The sequence below is a fragment of the Sminthopsis crassicaudata genome, chromosome 3 (assembly GCF_048593235.1).
Source record: "Sminthopsis crassicaudata isolate SCR6 chromosome 3, ASM4859323v1, whole genome shotgun sequence".
Classification (NCBI taxonomy): Eukaryota; Metazoa; Chordata; class Mammalia; order Dasyuromorphia; family Dasyuridae; genus Sminthopsis; species Sminthopsis crassicaudata.
In genome coordinates, this window is record NC_133619.1 from 582597481 (window position 1) to 582623163 (window position 25683).

General features: G+C 34.1%; 1 protein-coding gene and 1 pseudogene across 1 annotated transcript; both read right to left on the bottom strand.

The window, feature by feature from the left end:
* Positions 1 to 5802: 5802 nt before the first annotated feature.
* On the bottom strand, positions 5803 to 6753 carry LOC141562464 (olfactory receptor 52A1-like). Its single transcript, XM_074302495.1, has one exon. The coding sequence runs from the start codon at positions 6751 to 6753 to the stop codon at positions 5803 to 5805; it is 951 nt and encodes a 316-aa protein (XP_074158596.1).
* Positions 6754 to 16538: 9785 nt separating this feature from the next.
* On the bottom strand, positions 16539 to 17480 carry LOC141562465 (olfactory receptor 52E8-like; annotated as a pseudogene).
* Between the last annotated feature and the right edge of the window lie 8203 nt (positions 17481 to 25683).

The following is a 25683-nucleotide window of genomic DNA, read 5'->3' on the forward strand; positions in this document are numbered from 1 at the left end:
TTAAATTTTTGTTGTTGTTGTTGTTATTGTTGTTGCAAAGGAAGAATTGGATTCAGAAAGTAAAAATAACCTGGGAAGAAAAACAAAAAATGCACAAAGTTTACACTCATTTCCCAGTGTTTCTTCTCTGAGTGTAGCTGATTCTGTCCATCATTGATCAATGGGATCTGAGTTAGATCTTCTTTTTGTTGAAGATATCCACTTCCATCAGAATACATCCTCATACAGTATTGTTGTTGAAGTGTATAATGATCTTCTGGTCCTGCTCATTTCACTCAGCAACAGTTTATGTCAGTCTCTCCAAGCCTCTCTGTATTCCTCCTGCTGGTCATTTCTTACAGAGCAATAATATACCATAACCTTCATATACCATAATTTACCCAACCATTCTCCAATTGATGGGCATCCATTCATTTTTCAGTTTCTAGTCACTACAAAAAGGACTGCCACAAACATTTTGGCACATACAGGTCCCTTTCCCTTCTTTAGTATTTCTTTGGGATATAAGTCTAGTAGTAGCACTGCTGGATCAAAGGGTATGCACAGTTTGATAACTTTTGGGGCATAATTCCAGATTGTTCTCCAGAATGGTTTGATTCTTTCACAACTCCACCAACAATGCATTAGTGTCCCAGTTTTCCAACATCCCCTCCAACATTCATCATTATTTGTTCCTGTCATCTAAGCCAATCTGACAGGTGTGTAGTGGTATCTCAGAGTTGTCTTAATTTGCATTTCTCTGATCAATAGTGATTTGGAACACTCTTTCATATGAGTGGAAATAGTTTCAATTTCATCATCTGAAAATTGTCTCTTCATATCCTTCATGGCTGTATATTGACTCTAATTTATAAGAAACCAAGCCATTCTCCAATTGATTCAGATTGTAGAGATTTAAAAAGATAGTGTGAGGAAGGGAAGTGGAGGTATATATTAAAGATAGCTTTAAAAAATTTTTAGCCACAAAAGGGAGGAAAGAAACAGATTGGTAGTTACCAGGGATGATGAATCACGTGAGCATTTTCTTTATTTTTTCAAGATGTGAGCATGTTAGTAGGTGGTTTTAAAAACCTTAAACAGAAAGTGATTAAAAATAAGTGGGAGAGTGGGGATGTTATAGAGGGGAAATCTGCTGAAGAAGGAAGAATGGGATAGAATCCCTTGTACAGGTGGAAAGCTTAATTTGGACAAAGAGAAAGATCTTTTTCTTCATTGGGGTCAGTAAGCCAATAAGCATTTCTTTTTTTCTTAAAGATTTTTATTTTTCAAAACATATGCATAGATAATTCTGCAACATTAGCCCTTCTAAAACCTTGTGTTCCAGTTATTCCCCCTTTCCACACCCTCCTTCCCTAGATGGTAAGTACTCCATTATATGTTAAACATGGTAGAAATATATGTTAAATCCAATATATGCATACAAATTTATACAATTATATTGCTGTACAAGAAAAATCAAATCAAACCAGAAAAGATGACAAAGAAAATAAAATACAAGCAAACAACATCAGAAAAAGTGAAAATGCCATGTTGTGAACCACACATAGTTACCATAGTCCTCTCTCTGGGTGTGGATGGCTCTTTTGATCACAAGACCATTGGAAGTGATTTGAATCATCTCATTGTTGAAGAGAGCCATGTATATCATAATTGATCATCACATAATATTGCTGTTGCCAATAAACATTTATTAAAGACTTACTATGTTCAGTCATCCTACTAAATTCTAGAGTATGAAAAATAGTCAAAAAGCTGTCCCTGGGTCTCCAGGAAGTCACAATCTACTTGAGTGAAGAAAGCAGTAGTAGCAGAAGGCATTTGGGTGGTGTAAGATAAGAAGGGGAGAAAAGGAAGCTCAGTTAAAGTCCTTTGTTCAGTGATTATTAAAGATTTGGAAAATCATTGTAATGAGGACAGTCATTAGTAGAAGGTAATAAAAGGATTCCTAGTAGCAGTGAGGACCTAGTTAAGGTATTGTTACATTTATTTGTGGTGGTCCAAATCTGCAGTTTCATGAATTTATTTAGCATTGATTACATGTGCTTATGAGTGAAATTAGTAAATCATAAAAGTCTACAAAACTAAAAAATGGAAAACAAGAGCAAAACTATGACAAAGAAGAGGACATTATAATAGAAATAAATAATCATGGAGTCATGATGGGAAAAGATGAAAAAAGTAGTGCAGATATGATGGCTTAAAAGAGAACAAAAGTATCAAGGAATTGGATATCACAGTGAAAAAGAATCCTAGTAACTTGGTGTGGGGAGGAAGGTTTAGTATTGGAAGGGACACCAATAGGCAGAAGTAGAAGGACAATAGAATATCATAAGTTAATTTCATAGTTCATGAATGTGGAAATGCTGCATTTGTCACTAATGCCAATATCAATGGCATAAACATTTTTTGAGTAGTTGAGATAGGAAGGAGTAGAATGTCATTGAAAATGCATGGTTGAGGAAAAGGAAGATTAAAGAGTTTGGAGAGGCATAGATATGTATATATGTATGTGTGCACACATGTATATACACAGGCATACATGTGCTTATATATGTATTCAAATTTACACATATCTGTATTTATGAGTGTATAAACCTACATACATACATACATACATACATACATAGTTATGATATATAATCCCCTAGTACATAGGAGAAAGGTGTAGGGAGAGAAATATTGATAACTAGTACTAAAGTTATTAAGAAAGGAGGTGAATTGTTCTGGGGATCTATAGACAACAGCTGTTATAATTTCAATTTGATGGAAGATATGGATTGAGTGAACTTCAAAAGAAGTGATATTATTGAGATATGATGGTAGGGGAAGAACCTAGAAACAAAACTAAGGAACTAGAATAATTCCAACTTCCCACCTTGACCAGAGAGTTGAGGAAATGAGTAAAAGTACATCTGATGCAAAAAGATATAGACAGGAAGGCTTTATCATGAGGTTATTGCCAATTTTCAGGAAACAGAAATAGTTGAAAAATATGTTTTAAGGTAATAATTTAAGGTAGAAGAAACAGGTATTTCAAAAAGCGTAGTGGAGGAGGATAAGCAATTTTGACATGGGACAAGCTGAAGGTATTTTGAGATGAGTGGGAATAAAGAATTTAGCAATGGGGAATGGATAATAGATTTAGATAATTATTTATTTTGGTTTAGAATTACAGGGAGAGGGGGGGATGTAACCAGGGAAAGCTAGTTAATCATTAAGATACATTTTTAGAAACATTGTTAGTGTCAGTAGAGCTATGCCCTCAAAATCTTGAACAATTCAGCAAAGGAGCAAGAATTTGCAGCAGAAAAAAATGATGGTATTTTCCTTCACTCAGAGATAGAAACTTTTTGCAAATGATACGCTCTCACCTCAAACACCATACATTGAAATGGCCTTCATCTTTTAACCCAGAAGAGGCTGGAGAACAGGTAAAAGATGCAAGTGGCTACTGTGAGAAGGCAACGATCACAACAGCATCCTCTCTCCTCATCAAACAGAGGGAGACTAAAAAGGTTCTTCTCTTCAGAAGTAGACTGAACATCAGATAGGATGTGTGAAGAATTGGTATTGTCTCTTTTCACCAGTTTCTGAAGATAATTGTAATGAAATGGGCAGAAGACCCATGGAAAGTTGGCAGAATATAAAGACCTGATAACATGGTGTCCTCCTTTCTTCCCGTCTTAATAACCTGGAGACCAGGCAGGAAACATGGAGCATGATGTATGATGACACAAATTTACAAGAAACAATATTTACAGTAGATGTTTTATAGTAGAAAAAGGGAAGGACATTGAATATCCATTAATTTTGGAATTACTGAATATATTGTGGCATACAAAATTGTACTAGAGTCTATATTTTAAAAATTATTTTATTTTGACTTAAGAAATAAAACAAATATTTTCATAATGGTAGAATAGAGGGGAAAAAAAGATTATCTTATATGAGACTGAAGATCTATTATGTACAACTTTTAAATATATAATAAAGTTATTGCACAACTTCCTTTACTTTTTTTTTCTATCATTAGACACAAATGTGTGTGTATGTACAAAAAAGGTGAAAGTTCTTTAGCCTTTAACTTTTCAATAGTCATGCCTCTAGCTTCTGTAATAATTTTCAGAGTGATCACAGATGCTAGTCTTATATTTCATAGTTCTAATCCGTGTTTTCATGAGTTCCTAGAGCATCTCAATTCCCTCATTCAATGTTCATTATTATGTGTATCATATATTATGGAGTGGCCGTGTCTCCCCAGGGAGAGAGAAAAATTATAGGAAAAGCATGTGAATTGTCAAATAGCCTTGCAATCTCAATAATTTGCCTTCTTTCCAGAAGGGAAATTTATCTTTCTCAGAATTACAGAAGGAAACGTTAACTCACTTGATTGAGCAATATTTTGGGACTGATTTTATAGTCGTCTTGCTTCCTACCATAATTATTCTAGTTCACTCATCTTTTAAGTCAATGTTTACCTCACACTCTGACAATATTAGTGAAAACACCTAGGCCTTTGTCTCTCCTGAATGCACTGAAAGTTTCCAGTTCCCTATAGAATTTTCTTTGTAAACTGTCTTTATAAAATAAGAGATGATAGTTATTACAAGAAATATTTTGCTTCTCACCTTCTCTTGGTATTCTTCATGATATTATAGAAATTCATATATTGAAGTTAAACTCAAAAATTCATGACTCTATAAAGAGAAATTCATCATAGAATGACTGTCACAACTGTAACCACAAAGTGAAAGCCAAAATTGCCCTTCTACCTTCTATATAATTTTTAAAGATACTATCATATTATTTGAAGCTCTGTGGAAAAGTCTAGTGAAACAGTTTTTATACATCTAAGCAAACTTTCTCCCTCTTCATAAAAAGCTATCTCATTTATCAATAACTCCACTTATACAGTATCCAACGTTCCTTTCTGTCTTAAGATTTCCTGATTTCCAAGTTAAAGAAGTATTTTACATGTCTCTGAAATCCTGAGGTTAAAAGAATGCTGAAAGAAATACTAACCAAAATATGTCATTGGAAACAGTAAACTTATCAGATATAATATCCTTTTTGTTTAGAATGTGAACAAAATAAAGAGATCGCACTCTACCAGGTTTGTAAATCTATTACATAAAATCATAAATGTAGAGCTAAAGACTTTAGAGGCTATCTCTTCTAATCTTCCCATTTTATAGATGAAAATGAGATTTTCAAATTTTACATGATTAAAGTTATATAGTTAATAAGCAAGAAAATTGAAATTCGATAGCAAATCAATGAAGTCTAACTCTCAATATGCATGTTTTTGTGTTGTAGAATGTCCTTGTCAATTAGCCATTAATCTTGAACAATTTTAGAATAACAATATTAGGAGAAAACCCAGAAATCATTTAGGACAATCTCTGGCCAGATTTAATTCTTACTAAAATATCCATTGCAGCTGATCTTTTGCTAAAGGAGAGTGCCTGGGCCCTTAATATCAGTGAAACGTTCACCTGGACAAAAAGGTGATAGTGATTTAGCCTTTAACTTTTCAATGATTATACCTCTAGCATCTGTAATAACTTCCAGAGGGGACACAGCTAATAATCTTATATTTCAGAATTATAATACATGTTTTCATCAGTTTCTGTCATACCCTAATTCCCTCACCCAATGCTCATTACTATGTGTGTCATGTGTCATTGGGTCTCCCCAGGGAGAGAGAAAAATTATATGTCAAAAAGCCAGGACATCTTAATAATATGCCTCTTCCCAGGAAGACAATTCATCCTTCTCATGGTCACAGAAGGAAATGTTAATTCACTTGATGGAGCAATACTTTGGGACAAATATTCTTACCACCCTTACTCGTATCTCTTTGGTTTTTACACCATAAACAATGGGATTAAGTGCTGGAGGCACAAGGAGGTATATGGTAGACAAAAGGATGTGCACATATGGTGCTACATGGCCAAATCGGTGGCTGAAAAAAGAGAAAAAGGCAAGAATATAGAACTCAAGGAAAACAAAAATGTGGGCTGTACAAGTGTTGAATGCTTTGATCCTTGCCTCTTTCTGAGGAAGACGAAAGATAGCTTGGAGAATCAAAGTGTAAGAGACAAGGACAAAGACCATATCAAAGCCCAAAATAGAAAAAGCCACAAACAGACCAAAGGCCTTATTAATGCGGGTATCTACAGCAGCCAGTTTGACCACAGCCATGTGCTCACAGTATGAGTGAGCTACAATCGTGGAATGGAAGAAATGCAAACGTTTGAGCAGGATAGGTACCAGGCTCACCAAAATTACAGCCCTGGCTGCCACCACCCCAACTAGTTGACCCAGAACAGATGGTGTGAGGATGGCTGAATGACGAAGTGGGTTACAGATGGCCACATAGCGATCAAAGGCCATAGCTAACAGGATACCTGATTCCATGCCTTGCAGGGCATGAATAAAGAAAAGCTGTGTAAGACAAGCATCAAAAGTCATGGAGCAAGCACTGAACCAAAATATGGCAAGCATCTTGGGGGCTATGGAAGCACAGAGACCCAGGTCATTGGCAGCTAGCACAGCCAAAAAGACATACATGGGCTGGTGAAGACTGCGCTCTGAAGGAATAATTATTAACAAGAGAACATTCCCCAGTAGGGCTACCATGCATAAAGCACAAAAGGGGAATCCAATCCAAAACTGCACATGTTCCAAACCAGGGATCCCAATTAGGGTTACCATTGGAGGATCCAGAGATGAGATGTTGGACACTACCATGATAACCAATGATTCTATCCTCACAAAGTCTTCTCAAGTTTGTCCAGAGAGAGGAGGCTGCTGGTGAGATGACTGGTTTTGGAATGACTAATCCTACTCACCATCCGACAGGAAATTCAGTGTTGCAGATTGGAACTTGGGTGCTGTTCAGTACACTGACTGTGACCAGAAGGCCAAGGTCAATGGAATTATAAAACAGTAGTACAGTAAGATAGGACTGACCAGTAACTCTCCCCTGAGTCATTTCCTAAAGGAAAATAAGAGAGGAATTGCTAAGGGAATGCTTAGTATGTCATTTTATGCTTGTTGAGGATCTGGGAATTGGACTTAACAAGTAAAAAGATATTACAACTCTAAGAAGCCCACTTCTTATGTGTGAACTCTACAGTTTAATATTGAGACTTCTGGCAACTCTGTAAAGATATCTTTTCCCACTTAGAAACTCTTTGTTGTGATTATTTTGGCACCTTAAAGACTGCATGCTTTTTTCATTCTCACCAGTTGAGCAATCATCCCAGATATAAAGAGTTGATTGTCAATGGGATTTGGGTAGTCTTTTTTATTCTTTAAGGAGCTAGAAAGAAGGGGACATTTTTTTTTCTAAATAACACTTCTTATCTTCAAGGGTAATACTTTTCTTCTATGATTACAAGTCTCATTCAGCAGCAGCAGCATCCTTATTTTTTTAAAAGTATTTCTGCTGTTATTTTGTAATGAAGAAATCTCAAAGAATATGTTAACAAAGTTAATTTCAGAATAATTTTGTAAACTTCCCAAGGACATCAATCACAAAATATATGCACAATGCATAGAAGAACATTATGTGCATCCCTTTTACTTGGTAAAAAAAAGATTAAAACTGAAAACCAGTAACTCAAAAAGTAAAAGGCCCAACCTAAATGAAAAAAAGAAAAAAAAAGCAGTCTGTTCCTGTACATTAAATTGTTGTATACCAAACTGTCATAGTTTTCTATATTTTTATATTACTTACTAGTAATTTTTCATATTCTCTGAATTTACATTATTTTGAAAATGCTATCCCAGCTTCTTTCAGGAATCAGGCCAAATCTTACATTCCATAAAAATCCTTTCTATGACTTATGATCATAGTAACAACATATGACAGATGACATGAGCTTTTAGAGCTAGTCTGTAATTATATACATGGAGCTAAGATTCATTCTGGGGGAAAGGGATATTTAATTTTTGCCTGTTGAATAATATTTTGGGAAAATTACTAGACAGAAAGGATAAGCCTAGAAGTTACAATTGAATTTGAGTCATTGGAGCCATGAGTCATATCAGGAATAATGAAGGAGTTTTATCAATGCAGGATGGACTGAAATCTAAAGGGAAAGTATTTTGAGTCAGAAAGAGAAATATATGGGAAACAAAGTGAATAGAGAGAAGCTTGGAATCAGGAAGAACTGAGTTAAAATCTGTCTTCAAACCCTTCTAGTTTTGCTATTTGGAAAATCACTTAACTTCTTTCTGCCTCAGTTTTCTCAAATGTAAAATAAGAATGATGTAGCACTTAATTCACAGAGTGTTTATGAGAATCAACAGAAATATTTTATGTAATAGGAAACATAGCAGGCATGTAAGAAATGATCATTTCTTTTCCTAGAATATGCAAGATCACAGGAATAATGGAAATCAAGAATAGGCAACTTATAAATTATAGATATAAAGCCCATCTATGGCCACATTGTAATTACTGCAAGATAAGAAATCTGTTCTCTTGAAACACACAGACACAAACATGTGGGTGTGTGGTTATGGATATGTATGTATGTGTGAAAATATGTGTAGTATATAATTTATATGTGTGTGTTTACACACAAAGATACATATACACACATATAATCATTTCTTGAAAATTCCAATGGTGTCCAATCTGAACTAATGGAACAAGAAGTGTGTTTTTTTCTTAGGTCAAGAAATCTGTCATAATGACAGAAGATGACTTTTATGTTGGAAGTAATATCCAGTTAGTTTCCAGGACACATGGGTATAAATTTTTAGAAGTGCAAGGTGACATCTTAAGGAAGGGAGAGCTTCATGAATTTGTGAGTACTTATCACTTCCCATCTAGAGACATCCCCTACAAGAGATCTAAAAAAAAAACTTAAATCAGGTTAGGACAAAGGAAATCTAAAGAAAAATTTATTAGTGGGAAAGTTCTGTAAAATAAACAAGATAATTAGAGGCATAATATATTCAGTCATCAAAATGATTATGCTGATTTAAAAAGGATTCATTTATAGAGTTTGGAGGTAAAGGGTAAATATCCATTTGACTTTTTATTTTGATTTGGGAAACATTTTTAATATCTTTTATAAGGCAATATCTTTATTGTCCCTAACTACCTTTTCCATTGCCTTGCAGGTGGAAGAAAAAGATATGATTCTGGCTTAGCAATTGGAATGGTTTAAAAAAATTTTGGATTTTATAAGTACAATAAAAATTTTATAGTTGATTTTTCAAACACTTTTGTGTTCTGGGGTAAGAGTGTGACATTTAAAATAGTTGAAGAAATCAGAAGGGAACCAAATGATATCAAGTTCTGAGCACCAGATCAAGAAGGAAATTATGTTAGCCACCTTTAAGGAAAGATTTTTATGGAAACAAAAATAGAATGGAAAACTGAGAATCATCAATTTTTGTTTGAGTACAATATAATACAATATTATGATAAATATTTATGGAGATAAATATTTTATAATCATATTAACATATTCTTCATGTTTCACAGAAATTTATCTAAGAGACTAATTGAACTTTACAAACTATCTAATCCAATAAATATGTGAAAAAAAATCTTCCAGTATTTCTGTTGATTTTGCTCTTTATCTAAAGATTTCTAATAGAATCAACCTCTAGTTTCCTTTATTTCTTATGATTTAAAAATCTCATGTAATAGATTAGCTTCCTGTATCTACATTATTCTCTTTATACAACACCCATTATTCATCCTTATTGTATGTATTATATTTTTCTCTTAAAAATTTCATTCTTGGGAATTTCTGACTCTAGACTGTAGGCCTACAGTAACAATTTTACTAGTGCAAAAGAATCAAGCTGATTTTTGGGAGCCAAAATTATGAAAAATAATTTTTGTCACCAGAAACTTTTCTTTTCTCATTCTAAGACTCTGACTTAAGAATAAGGGGAAGATAACACTTCTTTTCCTTTTTCTGTAGCCAAATATTTGAATGGCTCAGAAGAATGGCTGATAAAGCTACAGTTCACAATCCAAACCTTACTTATCGCCTGTTTTCCTATAATCTACAAGCTAAGAACAGTTTTTACATTTTATAATAAAATTTCATTGGACATATCACCTTCATTTGTTTAACATATGTCCGCTTTAACACTGTAACAATAGTGTATAATAATTGCAACAGAGATGGTTTATGATTCCCATCACTTCACGCTGCTTGAAACACAACAAATTTAATGATGCAGGTAAAAAGCAACAATGCTTTAAGTGCCCTGTATTTGGTAATATTGTAATTTTTTAAAATTTTGAGTTCACATCTATCATTCCAAAATAAAGAGGTTAAAATGTATTAGTGTTCTTTTAAACTCAGGGCCAAGATTTAAAATTTCTTTGTGAAATAAACACATTTAAACCACTAAAGAAGACTGAATATCTTTGGGTTTTAGCTTTTGATGCAGATTTGATAATGTTTCTTAATGAATTCAACATAAAATGTTTACATAAAAAGTATACTATGATTAAAAAAAAACAACTTAATGAAAGCTAATATATTTCAACCTCAAAACAATATGAAACTGATTTTCACACTTCCTATGTTACCAAAAGTTAAATTGAGATATAAACCTTTATCATACCTTCATTCAGGCAAAAGACTTTTGATATTTCAAAATACACTTAATTATGCAATTGAGGAGCTTCCAAATAACTTACAAGTAGAAGTAATCAATCTGCAATGTATCACATGCTAAAAGAAAAACATCAAAAGAAGCCTAATACAATTTTGTAAATGCCTTTCAAATGATGAATATGTTCATTTAAACTCATATGATCATGGAGTGATATCAGTATTTGGTAATGCACATTTGCATGAAAAGATATCTGCAAAGATATACCCTCTTATGTTGCTATAGTTCCATTATTTTCATTCTTCATTATCCCCTTTGGGGTTTTCTTGGCAAAAATACTGGGTACCATTTCCTTCTCCAATTCATTTAATAGATGAGACATCTGAAGTAAAAGTGGCTTACCCAAGGTCACATAGCTAGTAAGTATCTAACGCTAAGTTGAACTCAGATATTTCTTACTCCAAATTTATCCACTGAAATATTTGATTGTCTAATGAATATATTTTTATAGATCAGCATTAACAGCTGTACATTGGTAATAAATTTTGATCATAGGGAATGTTAACTTTGAAACTTAATTTAATTAATGAGAGTAATAGTGAGCCCTGAGTTCCCAGATTATAGTAGTTCCTCTTAGAAGAAGGGGAATGGATGTTATTCAGTCAACAATCAATAATAAAATAATTAGTATCTATCTAATATGTGAAGGTATACTGAGTTAGGTTCTGATTAATTCCGTATTCTAGTGAAAATTGTTGTCTTATCCAAGAGTGGTCATTCAAGGCATTTGAGAAATGAATGATGAGAGATGATAACCAAAGCAATACCTAGTAGTCAAAAAGTGAATCAAAACATCAGACATTACTCGCATTAGTAAATTGTTGAGTGTGTGTGTGTTTGTGAAGGGAATTTTGTGAACCCAAGGCAACTAACTATGCTGGCCTTTTCTTTCTGAAAATCACCCAGAACCTATTTTCCAAGTTGTTGCTGAAAATAATTTTTTCTTTTCCCAAAAGAATCATAGACCCTCAAAGCTGATAGAACACTTAGATAGCATTGAATTCAGCTTCTCATTGTATAGATTAGGCAATTGAAAGCTCTGCCTAATGGTATAGTGAAGATGAGATTGAAAAATCTGTTTATTAGGATAAAAATATTAGGTGACAAGGACAGCTCTTGAAAGTCAGGTTTGCCAAATATTTTTATTCCCACTAGACCACTGATTCAGTCTCAACCCTCCTCATTGCAGTTCCTCTATAAATATAACCACTTACCAGAATGAAACAAATCCCAGCTAAAAATAGATTGTTACAGTCATGGGAAGTTCAAAGTCTTAGGTCAACTTTGCCAGGAACATCACACTTAGACATTTTATAATGGTTCAGTCTCCCTGCTTCTACCTTGGGAGTGCTGGAGTTTGCTAAAGATTGATCTATTCCCAAGATAGCTGCTAGAGATTGGACCATGGAGTGTCTCATTAAAATTTTAACATTAAACCCTCTAGGATTATTTGAACAACTGTCTTGAGGCCCAGATCAAGTCCTGACATTAAAATCTAGAGAATTTCAAAACATTAGTGACACTTGTCCATTTTAAAGGAGTCAGGAAGTTTAATCTCATTAGTGATTATGGAATAAAATGATCTGAGAAACAGAGTCTTTTCTGTGTGGGTTGTCCTGGAGCAGTCATCCTGCCTAGGTCCATGCTTCTTAGAAAAATTATAAATGTATCACTTACACATATACATTAGGATGGGGGGGTTTCTAAATATTTCCATGAAAGGAATCTCACTGTTGATTGTCCTCCATATTGCTATTTAGCAGATAATGTTCTTTGAAAGTTCATATCTTTGTTGTTTATCAGGTATTTCAGTTGTTTTCAACTTTTTATATGTGATCTTGGCAAAGATATTTCAATATTTTACCATTTTCTTCTCCATCTTATTTTGCATATGAAAAATTGTGATAAAAAGGGTTAATTAAGTGGCCTAGAGTCACACAGAATTTGAGATAAGTTTTGAACTCAAGCTGAGTCTTTACTAGCACTCCATCCAGTGAACCACCTAGTTGCACATATTCATATCTATGTGTAATCTAAGTAATTATTTTTTCAGTGTCTTCCTTTTCTTTGATGAAAGCCTTCATAGAGTTAAGAATATCTAGATTTATGCTTTATGTCGTTTAAAGAATGTTTTTTTTTATTTTTCTTCAATGATAAGTAAAAGTAATTTCATTCATGTTTTATAATTTTGATCCAAAGCCCTCCCTCTTTATAAAATGTAGTTAATATATGTAATTTCATGTAAAACCTAATTCTATATTATTTGAATAAGAAAATATAAAATAAAATGAAAACAAAATAGCTTTTCACCTAAACTATTTGTGTATATTCTGAATCCAGTTAATATATTAACATATTGGAAAGTTTTGTGGAATTGTTGACATAATAATAATAATACAAATCCCTTTTCTTTAGATGAAGGTCCCTGGGTAGTGTGGATGGAAAAAAAATTCAGATAATTTAGTTTTATTCTTTTTGATTTAGTTCATTTCAGATGATTTAGTTTTGCTATCATAATTATTGTCAACATATTAATTAAAATTATCTAAGCACCACCAGTAAATAAAGTAAAAAAAAAAACCCTTAGTTTAGTTTTATCATCATTATTGTCAACATATTCATTAAAATTATCTTTTTCATCATCACCAATTACTAATTACCAATACAAACAGTAAATGAACATATCCTCATATTGGATAGCTTAGATTGGTGGCAAGACATCAAAGAAAGAGTTTAAATCCCTGATGGTTTACAATCCACTTGGAAAGAAAAGATGAAGATATAATAGTTACAAATAATAGTATAAGATAATGTACTCTCTATGTCAAATAAATAGCCTAGATGGTTATGAAAAGGAAAATTCTACTGCTATTCTTCCTACTTTTACTACATTGCTATGGGTGTTTTTCCTACATTTTTGAAGAGGACTAATGACATGATAGAATAATGTCTTGTTTTGCCCATGAATTACTGTTTCATTTAGAAGGCCTATGTTATGGCCTAGAAATTGCCAAAGCACCTATCCCTCTCTCTAGATCATGAAACAGTAATATTAGTCATGGTCATAGTTATAGTAGCAATAATAGCAATAATAGGAATAGTATTACTATTAGTAGCAGTAGTTGCAGTAGTAGCAGTAGTAGCAGTAGTAGTAGTAGTAGCAGTAGTAGTAGTAATAGTAATATAGTAATATAGTAGTGTTAGTAGAAATAGAAGTAGTTATAATTGTTTTTGTTTTTGTTATTATAGTATGGTAATAGTGGTATCAACAGCAACACTTTTCTTTACATGATTGGATAGTATATTAATTTGACACAGAGAGTGAAATATTTTCTATCTGTAAATACAGCTATTGTATGTCCATTACCTATCTCTAAATGAATTATAAACTATCCAGGGAACTATCCATCCATCTTCTGGTATGATAATAAGCTAACCAATGTGGGAATATTTGTACTACTAATGTGAATGTAATGGTGGTAGTATAAAGAAGATGATAGAGATAATTTTAATGTTCATGATTATTACAATAATGTTGACAGCAAAAGTAAACTAAGCTAATCAATAAGTAATAAAGAAACTAAACAAAAGCATCTGACTTGTATTTTTTCCATATCCGCTGACTGTAGATCTCCCTCCAAAGGAAAAAAAAAGACTTGGATTATTGTCTTGTTAAAAGTTCCACCATTCTTTTTAAGAATTCTATATTCTATATAATTTCCTTTTTGAACATCATTGTCTTAGAGAAATTCTCTGGTAGGGGTTTAGTGTCCTGAAAACTCTTTTAAACAAGATTTGACTTCTTCAAGGGGTCTTTTGGCTCCAATGGGCAGTTTTCAAATTGGGTCCCAGTGGCAGAACAGTGATTTAATATTAAGTAAGGTTTTATGAATCCAAATCTGATCAAAAGGTAGAAGAATAGTGAGACTGGCAGTCATGTAATATGTACATCAATGAAAAAGTACAGGTGAATTTATCTAAAAAAGGAAGAATTATGGGACAATATGATAGTAAGAAATTGAATGGAAATTATATTGGAAATCAAATCAGAAGATGTGAATTTTTAAAAAAACCCATATCTACTACATAATAGGCATGACATTGAATAACATCTTATCTTTTCTATACTAAATCTTGTCTGTGGTGTATGTGTCTGTGTGTGTATATCTGTGTATTATTCATAATCTCAGGACTAGATTAATGCTGAGTATGAAGCAGGCACTTAGAAAATGCTTAATGATTGATATATGTTATATGTATACACATATAAATACATATAACATATGTATTTAATGGGCTTTTAAATGTAAAAATAATGGATTTCCTTTTCTGATCATAGAAGAGTAGAAACCATATACAGAGTAGCTTTCAATTTGATAAATGGAAACATTAATTAGATATATACATATATATACATATATATATGTATATATATATACATATATATATATGTAATGGGTTTCTCATCATTGAAGACTACTTATAATATAGTCTGAATTTATCTTGGTTCAGGCACAAACTGAGTATGTAACCTAGGTCTAGCTATTTGTTTTTTCTGTTCCCCCCAAAAGTTTTTAAGACCATGTTGGAGAACACTTCTTGTAACATTCTTGAATTGTGAGGGTCTGGTCGTCTCTCAGTTGTAATCCTTCTCTGGGAGGAGGTTTCTTTTCTGTATAATCTTTTCCTCTATGAGCAGGTTTCTTGGGAGGCTTCTGGAGCCTCCAGCCAGCCTCTTCTTCTTCCTGAATCCTGGCTCTGAATCTCCTCCAGCTCTTGTCCTTCCCCAATCCAGACTGCTCTCCAGGTTCAATGTTGCCTCTTTTTATCCTCCCAGAGAATTGACTTGTGGGTACTCCCAGGGGCTTGTGGAAATTACTTACAACCAATGAACTTGTTCCTCTTAGAATTCCTAAGATGTAAACTCCCTTTAAAGGCCTGAGCTGTAACGTGCTCTCCTGGCAGTTACAATTACTAGTCTGTCCTAGACCCACCAGAGTACCTTTGACCACTGTGCTTAGCAGTGTGAACTCTACCCGGCTCGCCTCCTCTGAGGCCTTCAAAGGTCTCTGGCCACAATCTCTTGAATCTATAGCTTAATAACCAGTAGCACACTCAAGAACAGCCACGTGTAATCTTAAAAGCCTTTATTATGCTTAGTCACATAATGCCCTGACTGATGCCCTGACTTGTTGGTTCCCTAGTGAACACCTGGTCAGAAGACCCATGTGTTCACTACCAAAATCCTTACCTCTTTTGGCTATCCATCTTGGCTTGGCCACCCAGGCTAGGGAGCCAGGGTGAAAAGTGCCAGGTTAAAGAGAGCTACTGCTGCCTGCAGTGGTCTTACATAGGGCCTGTGAGGTCAATCAGCGAGAGAGTCACCCATTACGAAGCTATCTCAAAATGGACAGGATCCCACCTACAAGGCAGTCCTAATATCCACAGAAATTACTTCCGGACCACTCAATCTCCCGATGCACTGTGGCGCCCATTTAAAGGGCTCTTACACTGAGCCAAAGATCTGAGCCAGAGAACTGTTAAGTCAACATGAGTTCTCACCTTGTAATTGTCCAGACAACCTGAATTCTCACCTGGTAATCCTAACATTTCTGATCAGCATAAAATTTTTTACTTATTACCAGTTCATTCTGCCATATAAATCAGAAATTTGTTTACCCTAATATGTGGCAGACCACAATTGTAGGGTCCCAAATAATTATAGCCAAGTACAATTAAGCCAAGTCCCAACTAATCATGGTACATTTTTTGTGACCAGAGGGAAAAAATATGTAAAGAAATGTGAAGGACATGTTCATATGAGACTTTATTCTCTGTGTCCAAATTGTCCTTTGCAAAGACTGAATTAATGACCTTTACAACTTTGTAAGACTGAGAATTTGGAGGAATCTTTCCCGTATCCTCTTTGTTATTACCCCGTATATTATAGGATTCAACATAGGTGGAATTAAAAGGTATATATTAGCTACAAAAATGTGACATGGGGAGGAACACGACCACCAAATCTATGAGTGAGGAAGGAGAAAAAAGCTGGAGTATATCCAACTAAGATGGCACAGACATGAGAGCCACAAGTACCCAGTGCCTTAAGCCCGGCAGCCTTTGAAGGGAGGCAAAAGACAGCATATAGAATAAGCACATAGGAACAGATTATCAAAATAAATTCCTGACCCCCAGTAAGAAAAGCAACCATTAAACTATAAGCTCTGCATATTTTAGTTGTGGCACAGGACAATTTAATTAGAGCCATGTATTCACAATAGGTGTGAGAAATTATGTTGGTCTGGCATTATGGAAGCCATTTCAGGAGAAAGGGATGAGGGCCAAAAAGCACAGCTCCTCAGAGAACAATAACCAGTCCAATTACCCCAATGACCTTATAAGTCAAATACTTGAATGTCTCAAGGGTTTACAGATGGCCACATAATGGTCAAAGGCCATTGCTAAAATGAAACCTGATGCCATGCTGGACATAGAATGTATCAGGTACATTTGTGTGAGGCAGGCTTCAAAGTTGATTTCCCTATCTTTGAACCAGAAAAGACTGAGGATCTTGGGCATGACAGTGGAACAAATAATTAGGTCAGCAGCAGACAGCATGCAGAAGAAAAGATACATTGGTTCGTGAAGCCTGGGTTAGTCTTGATGATGAACAGAAGAGACAAATTTCCCAAAAGAGCCAACATGTATACAAAGCAGAAAGGAATGGAGATCCAGATGTGGAGAGTTTCCAGTCCTGGTATACCAATCAGAATGAAAGTGGCAGGATGTAAATTGGTCCAATTCAAACTTGACATGGTGACTATCAGTTGAATTTGGTTTGAGGTAGAATATTTCTATATCATTAAAAAAAAAAAAAGAAAGATCAAGAAAAGATCAGATTACTCCTTAGAGGAATTGAGACCTTAGCAAATGAATAGCTATCTATCAAGCCATATATCTTTCTCCATTTATATAATCTATTTGGAATGTAGTTAACATGTTTCTCACTATGAAAAATCTAGGATCTATTCTCTATCTAGATTCTCTCAGTCATCTCTCACTTATATATCTTCTTATCTTTCTGCCTAATGGACTGAGGTTCAGAAATGTTAGGGAATTGGAAATCTGGAAAGTAGTACAAATCTGAACTTTATTATACATTCCAGCAAACAGGCAAATAAATGTACACACACACACACACAATGAAAAGACAGGCTTGTCACCATGGACACAAGAAACTTAGCCAGCATGATGCTGAAGATGATGTGTCCAAGGGGAAAGATGATTAAAGGTAGGATTTAAAGATGATATTACACATGCTAAGAATAGGCTTGGTTGAGAACAGGAAATTAGTATCAGATATAAGGAGTACTTTTAATAAGACTCAATTGTGATGCAAAGATTCTTGAAGTAAATTATTAAAAGTAGTCTTGAGTGAAGCTCAAATGGGTGAAGTTTCTTTACTGGAACCACAAACAGGGAAAGCAATCTCATATTAATTCTCAAAGGAATTAGAAGACCCCTGTAACAAGTCAAGGGTCTCATCCAATCAAAAGCTGCAAACATTATCTGATTGAAATATCAGATAAAATAATGAAGTATAGCTTATCTACTTTTTGTGTGCTTTATGGATAATAGGATTACATAGCTTAGCTAACTCCATATTCAAACTGAAACATCAAACAATATAAACTTTACATTATCACATTGTCTAGTGAATTTTTTCCTGTTTCATGTAGTGTTATAAGTACTGATATTATCATGGGTCAACCTATTAGTATTCCTTCAGGGAAATTATTCTATCTGAACTCTATGTCTCCCAAATTAACTAAAAGAGAGACTCAAACAATAAATATATGATCAGAGTTAGTGAGATGAATTTATTGCAGACTACTTGGAGTAATTTAAATGATTAAAAAGATTCAAGATTGGCTATATTGATATTTGTCCAAAACAAATGAAGGGATACAGGGAAAATATGTGGTTTCCTTTAATGAATTTAAAACTTTGGGTCCAGGGAATTTAAATAAATAGAGTATACAATAACTAAGCAACTATCAATGATCTCTGAAAGGTATGGAACAGAAGAGAGGTGTCCACATAAATAAGAAAAATTCCAATATTCCATTTTAAAGGTGAAAAAATTGTTTTTTTTCCCTTTTTTAAAAATTAATTTTATTATTATAATTTTTTGACAGTATATATGCATGAGTAATTTTTTTAAATAACATTATCCTTTGTATTCATTTTTCCAAATTTTCCCCTCCCTCTCTCTCCTCCCTCCCCTATATGACAGGCAATCCCATACATTTTACATGTGTTACAATATAACCTAGATACAATATATGTGTGTAAATCCAATTTTCTTGTTGCACATTAAGTATTGGATTCCGAAGTTATAAGTAACCTGGGTAGATAGACAATAGTGCTAATATTTTACATTCAATTCCCAGTGTTCCTTCTCTGGGTGTAGTTGTTTCTGTCCATCATTGATCAGCTGGAAGTGAGTTGGATCTTCTTTATGTTGAAGATATCCACTTCCATCAGAATACGTCCTCATACAGTATTGTTGTTGAAGTGTATAGTGATCTTCTGGTTCTGTTCATTTCACTCAGAATTAGTTCATGTAAGTCTCTCCAAACCTTTCTGAATTCATCCTGCTGGTCATTTCTTACAGAGCAATAATATACCATAACCTTCATATACCATAATTTACCCAACCATTCTCCAATTGATGGACATCCATTCATCTTCCAGTTTCTAGTCACTACGAAAAGAGCTGCCACAAACATTTTGGTACACACAGGTCCCTTTCCCCTCTTTAGTATTTCTTTGGCATATAAGCCCAGTAGTAGCACTGCTGGATCAAAGGGTATGCACAGTTTGATAACTTTTTGGGCATAGCTCCAAATTGCTCTCCAGAATGGTTGGATTCTTTCACAACTCCACCAACAATGCATCAATGTCCCAGTTTTCCAACATCCCCTCCAACATTCATCATTATTTTTTCCTGTCATCTTAGCCAATCTGACAGATGTGTAATGGTATCTCAGAATTGTCTTAATTTGCATTTCTCTGATCAGTAGTGATTTGGAACACTTTCATATGAGTGGATATAGTTTCAATTTCATCATCTGAGAATTGTCTGTTCATATCCTTTGACCATTTATCAATTGGAGAATGGTTTGATTTCTTATAAATTAGGATCAATTCTCTATATATTTTGGAAATGAAACCTTTATCAGAACCTTTAACTGTAAAAATATTTTCCCAATTTGTTACTTCCCTTCTAATCTTGTTTGCATTAGTATTGTTTGTACAGAAACTTTTTAGTTTGATGTAATCAAAATCTTCTATTTTGTGATCAATAATGATCTCTAGTTTTCCTCTAGTCATAAATTCCTTCCTCCTCCACAGGTCTGAGAGGTAGACTATTCTATGTTCCTCTAATCTATTTATGATCTCATTCTTTTTGCCTAAATCATGGACCCGTTTTGATCTTATCTTGGCATATGGTGTTAAGTGTGGATCCATATCTAATTTTTGCCATACTAATTTCTAGTTTTCCCAACAGTTTTTTTCAAATAATGAATTTTTATCCCTAATGTTGGTATCGTTGGGTTTATCAAACACTAGATTACTATAGTTGTACCATTTTTTGTCCTTTGTACCTAATCTGTTCCACTGATCTACTAGTCTATTTCTTAGCCAATACCAAATGGTTTTGGTGACTGCTGCTATATAATATAGCTTTAGATCAGGTATACCTAGACCGCCTTCATCTGACTTTTTTTTCATTAATTCCCTTCTCGACCTTTTGTTCTTCCATATGAACTTTGTTGTTATTTTTTCTAGGTCACCAAAATAGTTTCTTGGGAGTCTGATTGGTATAGCACTAAATAAATAGATTAGTTTGGGGTGTATTGTCATCCTTATTATATTTGCTCGGCCTATCCACGAGCACTGGATGTCTTTCCAATTATTTAAATCTGACTTTATTTTTGTGGCAAGTGCCTTGTGATTTTGTTCATATAATTCCTGACTTTTTTTTGGTAGATGGATTCCCAAATATTTTATGCTCTCGACATTTGTTTGGAATGGAATTTCTCTTTGTATCTCTTGCTGTTGAAATTTATTGGTGATATATAAAAATGCTAAGGATTTATGTGGATTTATTTTGTACCCAGCAACTTTGCTAAAGTTGTGAATTATTTCTAATAACTTTTTATTAGAATTTCTGGGGTTTTCTAAGTATACCATCATATCATATGCAAAGAGTGACAGTTTGATTTCCTCATTACCTACTCTTATTCCTTTAGTCTCTTTCTCGACTCTTATTGCCAAGGCTAGCATTTCTAATACAATATTGAATAGTCCATTGATAGTGGACAACCTTGTTTCACTCCTGATCTTACTGGGAAAGGTTCCAATTTATTTCCATTACATATTATGTTTACTGACGGTCTTAAATATATGCTCCTGACTATTCTAAGGAATAGTCCATTTATTCCTATACTCTCAAGCATTTTTAGTAGGAATGGATGTTGGATTTTATCAAATGCTTTTTCTGCATCTATTGAGATGATCATATGGTTTTTATTAATTTGATTATTAATATGGTCAATTATACTGATAGTTTTCCTAATATTAAACCAGCCCTGCATTCCTGGTATAAATCCTACTTGATCATAGTGTATTATCCTGGGGATGGTTTTCTGAAGTCTTTTTTGCTAATATCTTATTTAAGATTTTAGCATCAATATTCATGAAGGAAATTGGTCTACAGTTTTCTTTCTCAGTTTTCAATCGACCTGGTTTAGGTATCATTACCATGTCTGTGTCATAAAAGGAGTTTGGCAGGACTCCTTCATCCCCTATTTTTTCAAATAGTTTATATAACATTGGGGCTAATTGTTTTTTAAATGTTTGGTAGAATTCACATGTAAATCTGTCTGATCCTAGGGATTTTTTCCTGGGGAGTTGATTAATAGCTTGTTCTATTTCTTTTTCTGAAATGGGACTATTTAAGCAATTTATCTCCTCCTCTGTTAATCTAGGAAGCTTATGTTTTTGGAGGTAGTCACCCATTTCACTTAAGTTCTCAAATTTATTGGCATAAAGTTGGGCAAAGTAACTCCTTATTATTTCTCTAATTTCCTCTCCATTGGTAGAAAGATCCCCCTTTTCATTTGTAAGACTAACAATTTTATTTTCCTTTTTTCCTTTTTCTGATCAGATTTATCAAAGGTTTATCTATTTTGTTGGCTTTTTCATAAAACCAACTCTTGGTTTTATCTATTAATTCAATAGTTTTTTACTTTCAATATTTTTGATTTCTCCTTTTAATTTTAGTTTTCAAGTTTAGTTTTTGATTGGGGGTTTTTAATTTGGTCTTTTTCTAGCTTTTTAAGTTGCAGGCCCAATTCATTAATCTTCTATTTCTCTATTTTGTTCAAATAAGCCTCTAAATATATAAAATTTCCCCTTATTACCGCTTTAGCTGCATCCCACAAATTTTAGTATGATGTCTCATCGTTGTCATTATCTTGGGTGAAAATATTAATTGTTTCTATAATTTCCTGTTTCACCCAGTCATTCTTTAAGATGATATATTCAGTTTCCAATTATTTTTTGGTCTATTCATCCCTAACTTCTTATTGAATGTAGTTTTTATTGTATTGTGATCTGAGAAGAAGGCATTTATTATTTCTGCCTTCCTGCATTTAATTTTGAGATCTTTACGTCCCAATATATGGTCAATTTTTGTATAGGTTCCATGAACTGCTGAGAAGAAAGTATACTCCTTTCTATCACCATTCAGTTTTCTCCAAAGATCTATCATACCTAGCTTTTCTAATGTTCTATTTACCTTTTTAATTTCTTTCTCATTTGTTTTGTGGTTTGATTTGTCTAATTCTGAGAGTGCAAGGTTGATATCTCCCACTATTATAGTTTTGCTGTCTATTTCTTCTTGCAAATCTCTTAACTTTTCCTTTAGGAAGTTAGATTCTATACCACTTGGTGCATGTATTTTTAGTATTGATATGGCTTCATTGTCTATGCTACCTTTTAGCAGGATATAGTTTCCTTCCTTATCTTTTTTAATTAGATCAATTTCTGCTGTTGCTTGATCTGAGATAAGGATGGCAACCCCTGCTTTTTTGGCTTTACCTGAAGCATAACAGATTCTGCTCCAGCATTTTACCTTTACTCTGTATGTATCTCCCTGCTTTAAGTGTGTTTCCTGTAAATAACATATTGTAGGGTTCTGACTTTTGATCCAGTCTGCTATTCGCCTCCGTTTAATGGGAGAGTTCATCCCATTCACATTTACAGTTAAAATTACTAATTCTGTATTTCCTGCCATCATATTATACCCCAGATTATGCTTTTTTCCCCCCTTGATCCTTCTGAACCTCTTCCCCAATATTTAATTTGTAGAGCCCACTTGTGACTCACAGCCCTCCCTTTTTAGTATCCCTCCCCCTCCTTTTAAGCCCCTTCCCCTTTCTTGTATCCTTCCCTTATTCCCCTTTTCTTTTTTCCCTTTTCTTCTCCCCCCTTTTAATGAGGTGAGAGAGGATTCTCTGAAAAACAAATATGTGAAGTATTTACTCTTTGAACCCACTCTGATGAGAGTAAGATTCACACCCCTCTCTAAATTTCCTCAGATGTGGTAGATTTTCTATGCCTCTTCCTGGGATGTAGTTTCCCTTTTTTCATCTCTCCTTCCCCTTTTTCTGATACTATCCCCTTCCCTTTACTACTTTCTTTTTTTATATTATATCCGTAAAATCAAAATATCCATGTGGACTTGCTGTATATCCACAACAGAGATACAGTTCTCAAGAGTTCTTTTTACTTTTTTCTGCTTCTCTTCAGTCTTGTGAATGTAGATCAATTTTTTTGTTTAAGTCTGTTTTTTTCTTCTTAGAAACAAATGGAATTCCTATGTTTCATTAAATGACCATATTCTTCCATGGAAGAAAATGCTAAACTTAGCTGGGTAGTTTATTCTTGGTTGCAATCCTTGTTCTTTTGCCTTTTGGAATATCAGGTTCCAGGACCTTCGATCCTTTAATATGGGGGCAGCCAGATCTTGCATGACCCTTATTGTGGCCCCTTGATATTTGAATTGTTTTTTCCTCACTGCTTGCAATATTTTTTCCTTAGTATGGTAGTGTGGTAAGCTAAGCTGCCACAATGTTCCATGGAGTTCTTTTTTTAGGGTCTTTTTTCAGAAGGTGTTTGATGAATTCTTTCAACGCCTATTTTCCCTTCTGTTTCTATTATCTCTGGACAGTTCTCTTTGATGATTTCTTGTAAAATAGAATCTAGGCTCTTTTTTTAAAATTTATTTTTTATTTTTTATTAAATTTTATAATTATAACATTTTCTTTGATAGTACATATGCATAAGTAATTTTTTTTTTACAACATTATCCCTTGTACTCCCTTCTGTTTCAAGTTTTTCCCCTCCTTCCCTCTACCCCCTCCCCTAGATGGCAGGCATTCCCATACATATTAAATATCTGATAGTATATCGTAGGTACAATATATATGTGCAGAACCGAATTTTGTTGTTGTTGTTGTTGCAAAGGAAGGATTGTATTCGGAAGGTAAAAATAATCTGGGAAGAGAAACAAAAAAAAAAAAACAACAACAATTCTCACAGTTTACACTCATTTCCCAGTGTTCCTTTTCTGGATGTAGCTGATTCTGTCCATCATTGATCAATTGGAATTGGATTAGCTCTTCTCTATGTTGAAGATATCCACTTCCAGCAGAATACATCCTAATACAGTATCATTGTTGAAGTGTATCTAGGCTCTTTTTTGATCATAGTTTTCGGGAAGTCCAATGATCCTCAGATTATCTCTCCTAGATCTATTTTCCAGGTCTATAGATTTTCCCAGTAAGTATTTGACATTATTCTCCAGCTTTTCTTTTCTTTTTTTTTTTTTGTTTTTGTTTTTGTTTTGTTTTGTTTTGTTTGACTGATTCTTGGTTTCTCAATGAACCATTCATTTCTATTTGTTCAGTCCTTATTTTTAATGAGTTATTTTCTTCATTCACATTTTTTAGTTCTTTTTGTATATGCCTAATTGAGTTTTTAAATGAATTATTTTGCTCTGTTGAATTTTTTTCCATTTCACTATTTTTTTAGTGAGCTATTTTCTTTTTCCAATTCAGAAATCCTACTTTCTTGAGAATTTTTTATCTTTTCCAATTCAGAAATCCTACTTTCTTATGATTTTTTAACCTTTTCTAATTCACAAATTTTGTTTCGTTTCCCTGCACCTCCTGTGAATTCCTTATTTTTTCCAACTCAAATTTCAGGACATTGTTATTCTCTATCATAGCTTCTCTTTCCTTTCCCCATTTTTCTTCAAACTCTCTTAACCTTTTAATAGTCTCTTCTAGGAGAGAGTTATGTGATTGTGGGCAGGTATAGAGTGTTATGTGCAGACTTTCTGCTGTTAGCTTCTTTGGGGTTGGAAACCCGCTCTTTCTCTGTATAGAAGGTGTCAAATGTTCTCTTCAGCTTCTTACTCATTGTTAAAAATCTGTTGGGGTTTGCCCTTGGGGTAAGAAGTTCATTTATTTATTTACCAGCTTCCTCCCAGACTGGGGTGGGGGGGTAGAATGCAACAACCCTGTGCCTGAGGTAAGAGAGAGCTCTGGGAGAGAGTTCCCCTCCCCCCTCCCTGGAAATGCCTCAGAAGTGTTTAGCATGGCTGCACTGTGAGGAGTGCCCAGTGAAGGACCCCACTGTGTGGCCTAGTGACTGTCCTGAGGTTTAAGGCTGAACAGTGAAAGCATCACAAACCCCAGCCAATGCCTCCCATGGGGCCGTGGATATCAGCAGCTGATGTAAAAAGTCCCTGCACTCAAACCGGAAGTGTGTGCCTGGAAACTGCAGTCCCTACTACAAAGGTTCTGCTTCTCTGGGAGTTCCACTTCTCTGGGAATTCTGCTGCTGCTAGAATTCCACTGCCTAAGGCTGAAATCAGCACTA

Excerpts from the sequence above, each read along its gene's own strand:
- LOC141562464 (XM_074302495.1), bottom strand. The coding sequence starts at position 6,753 with ATGGTAGTGTCCAACATCTCATCTCTGGATCCTCCAATGGTAACCCTA.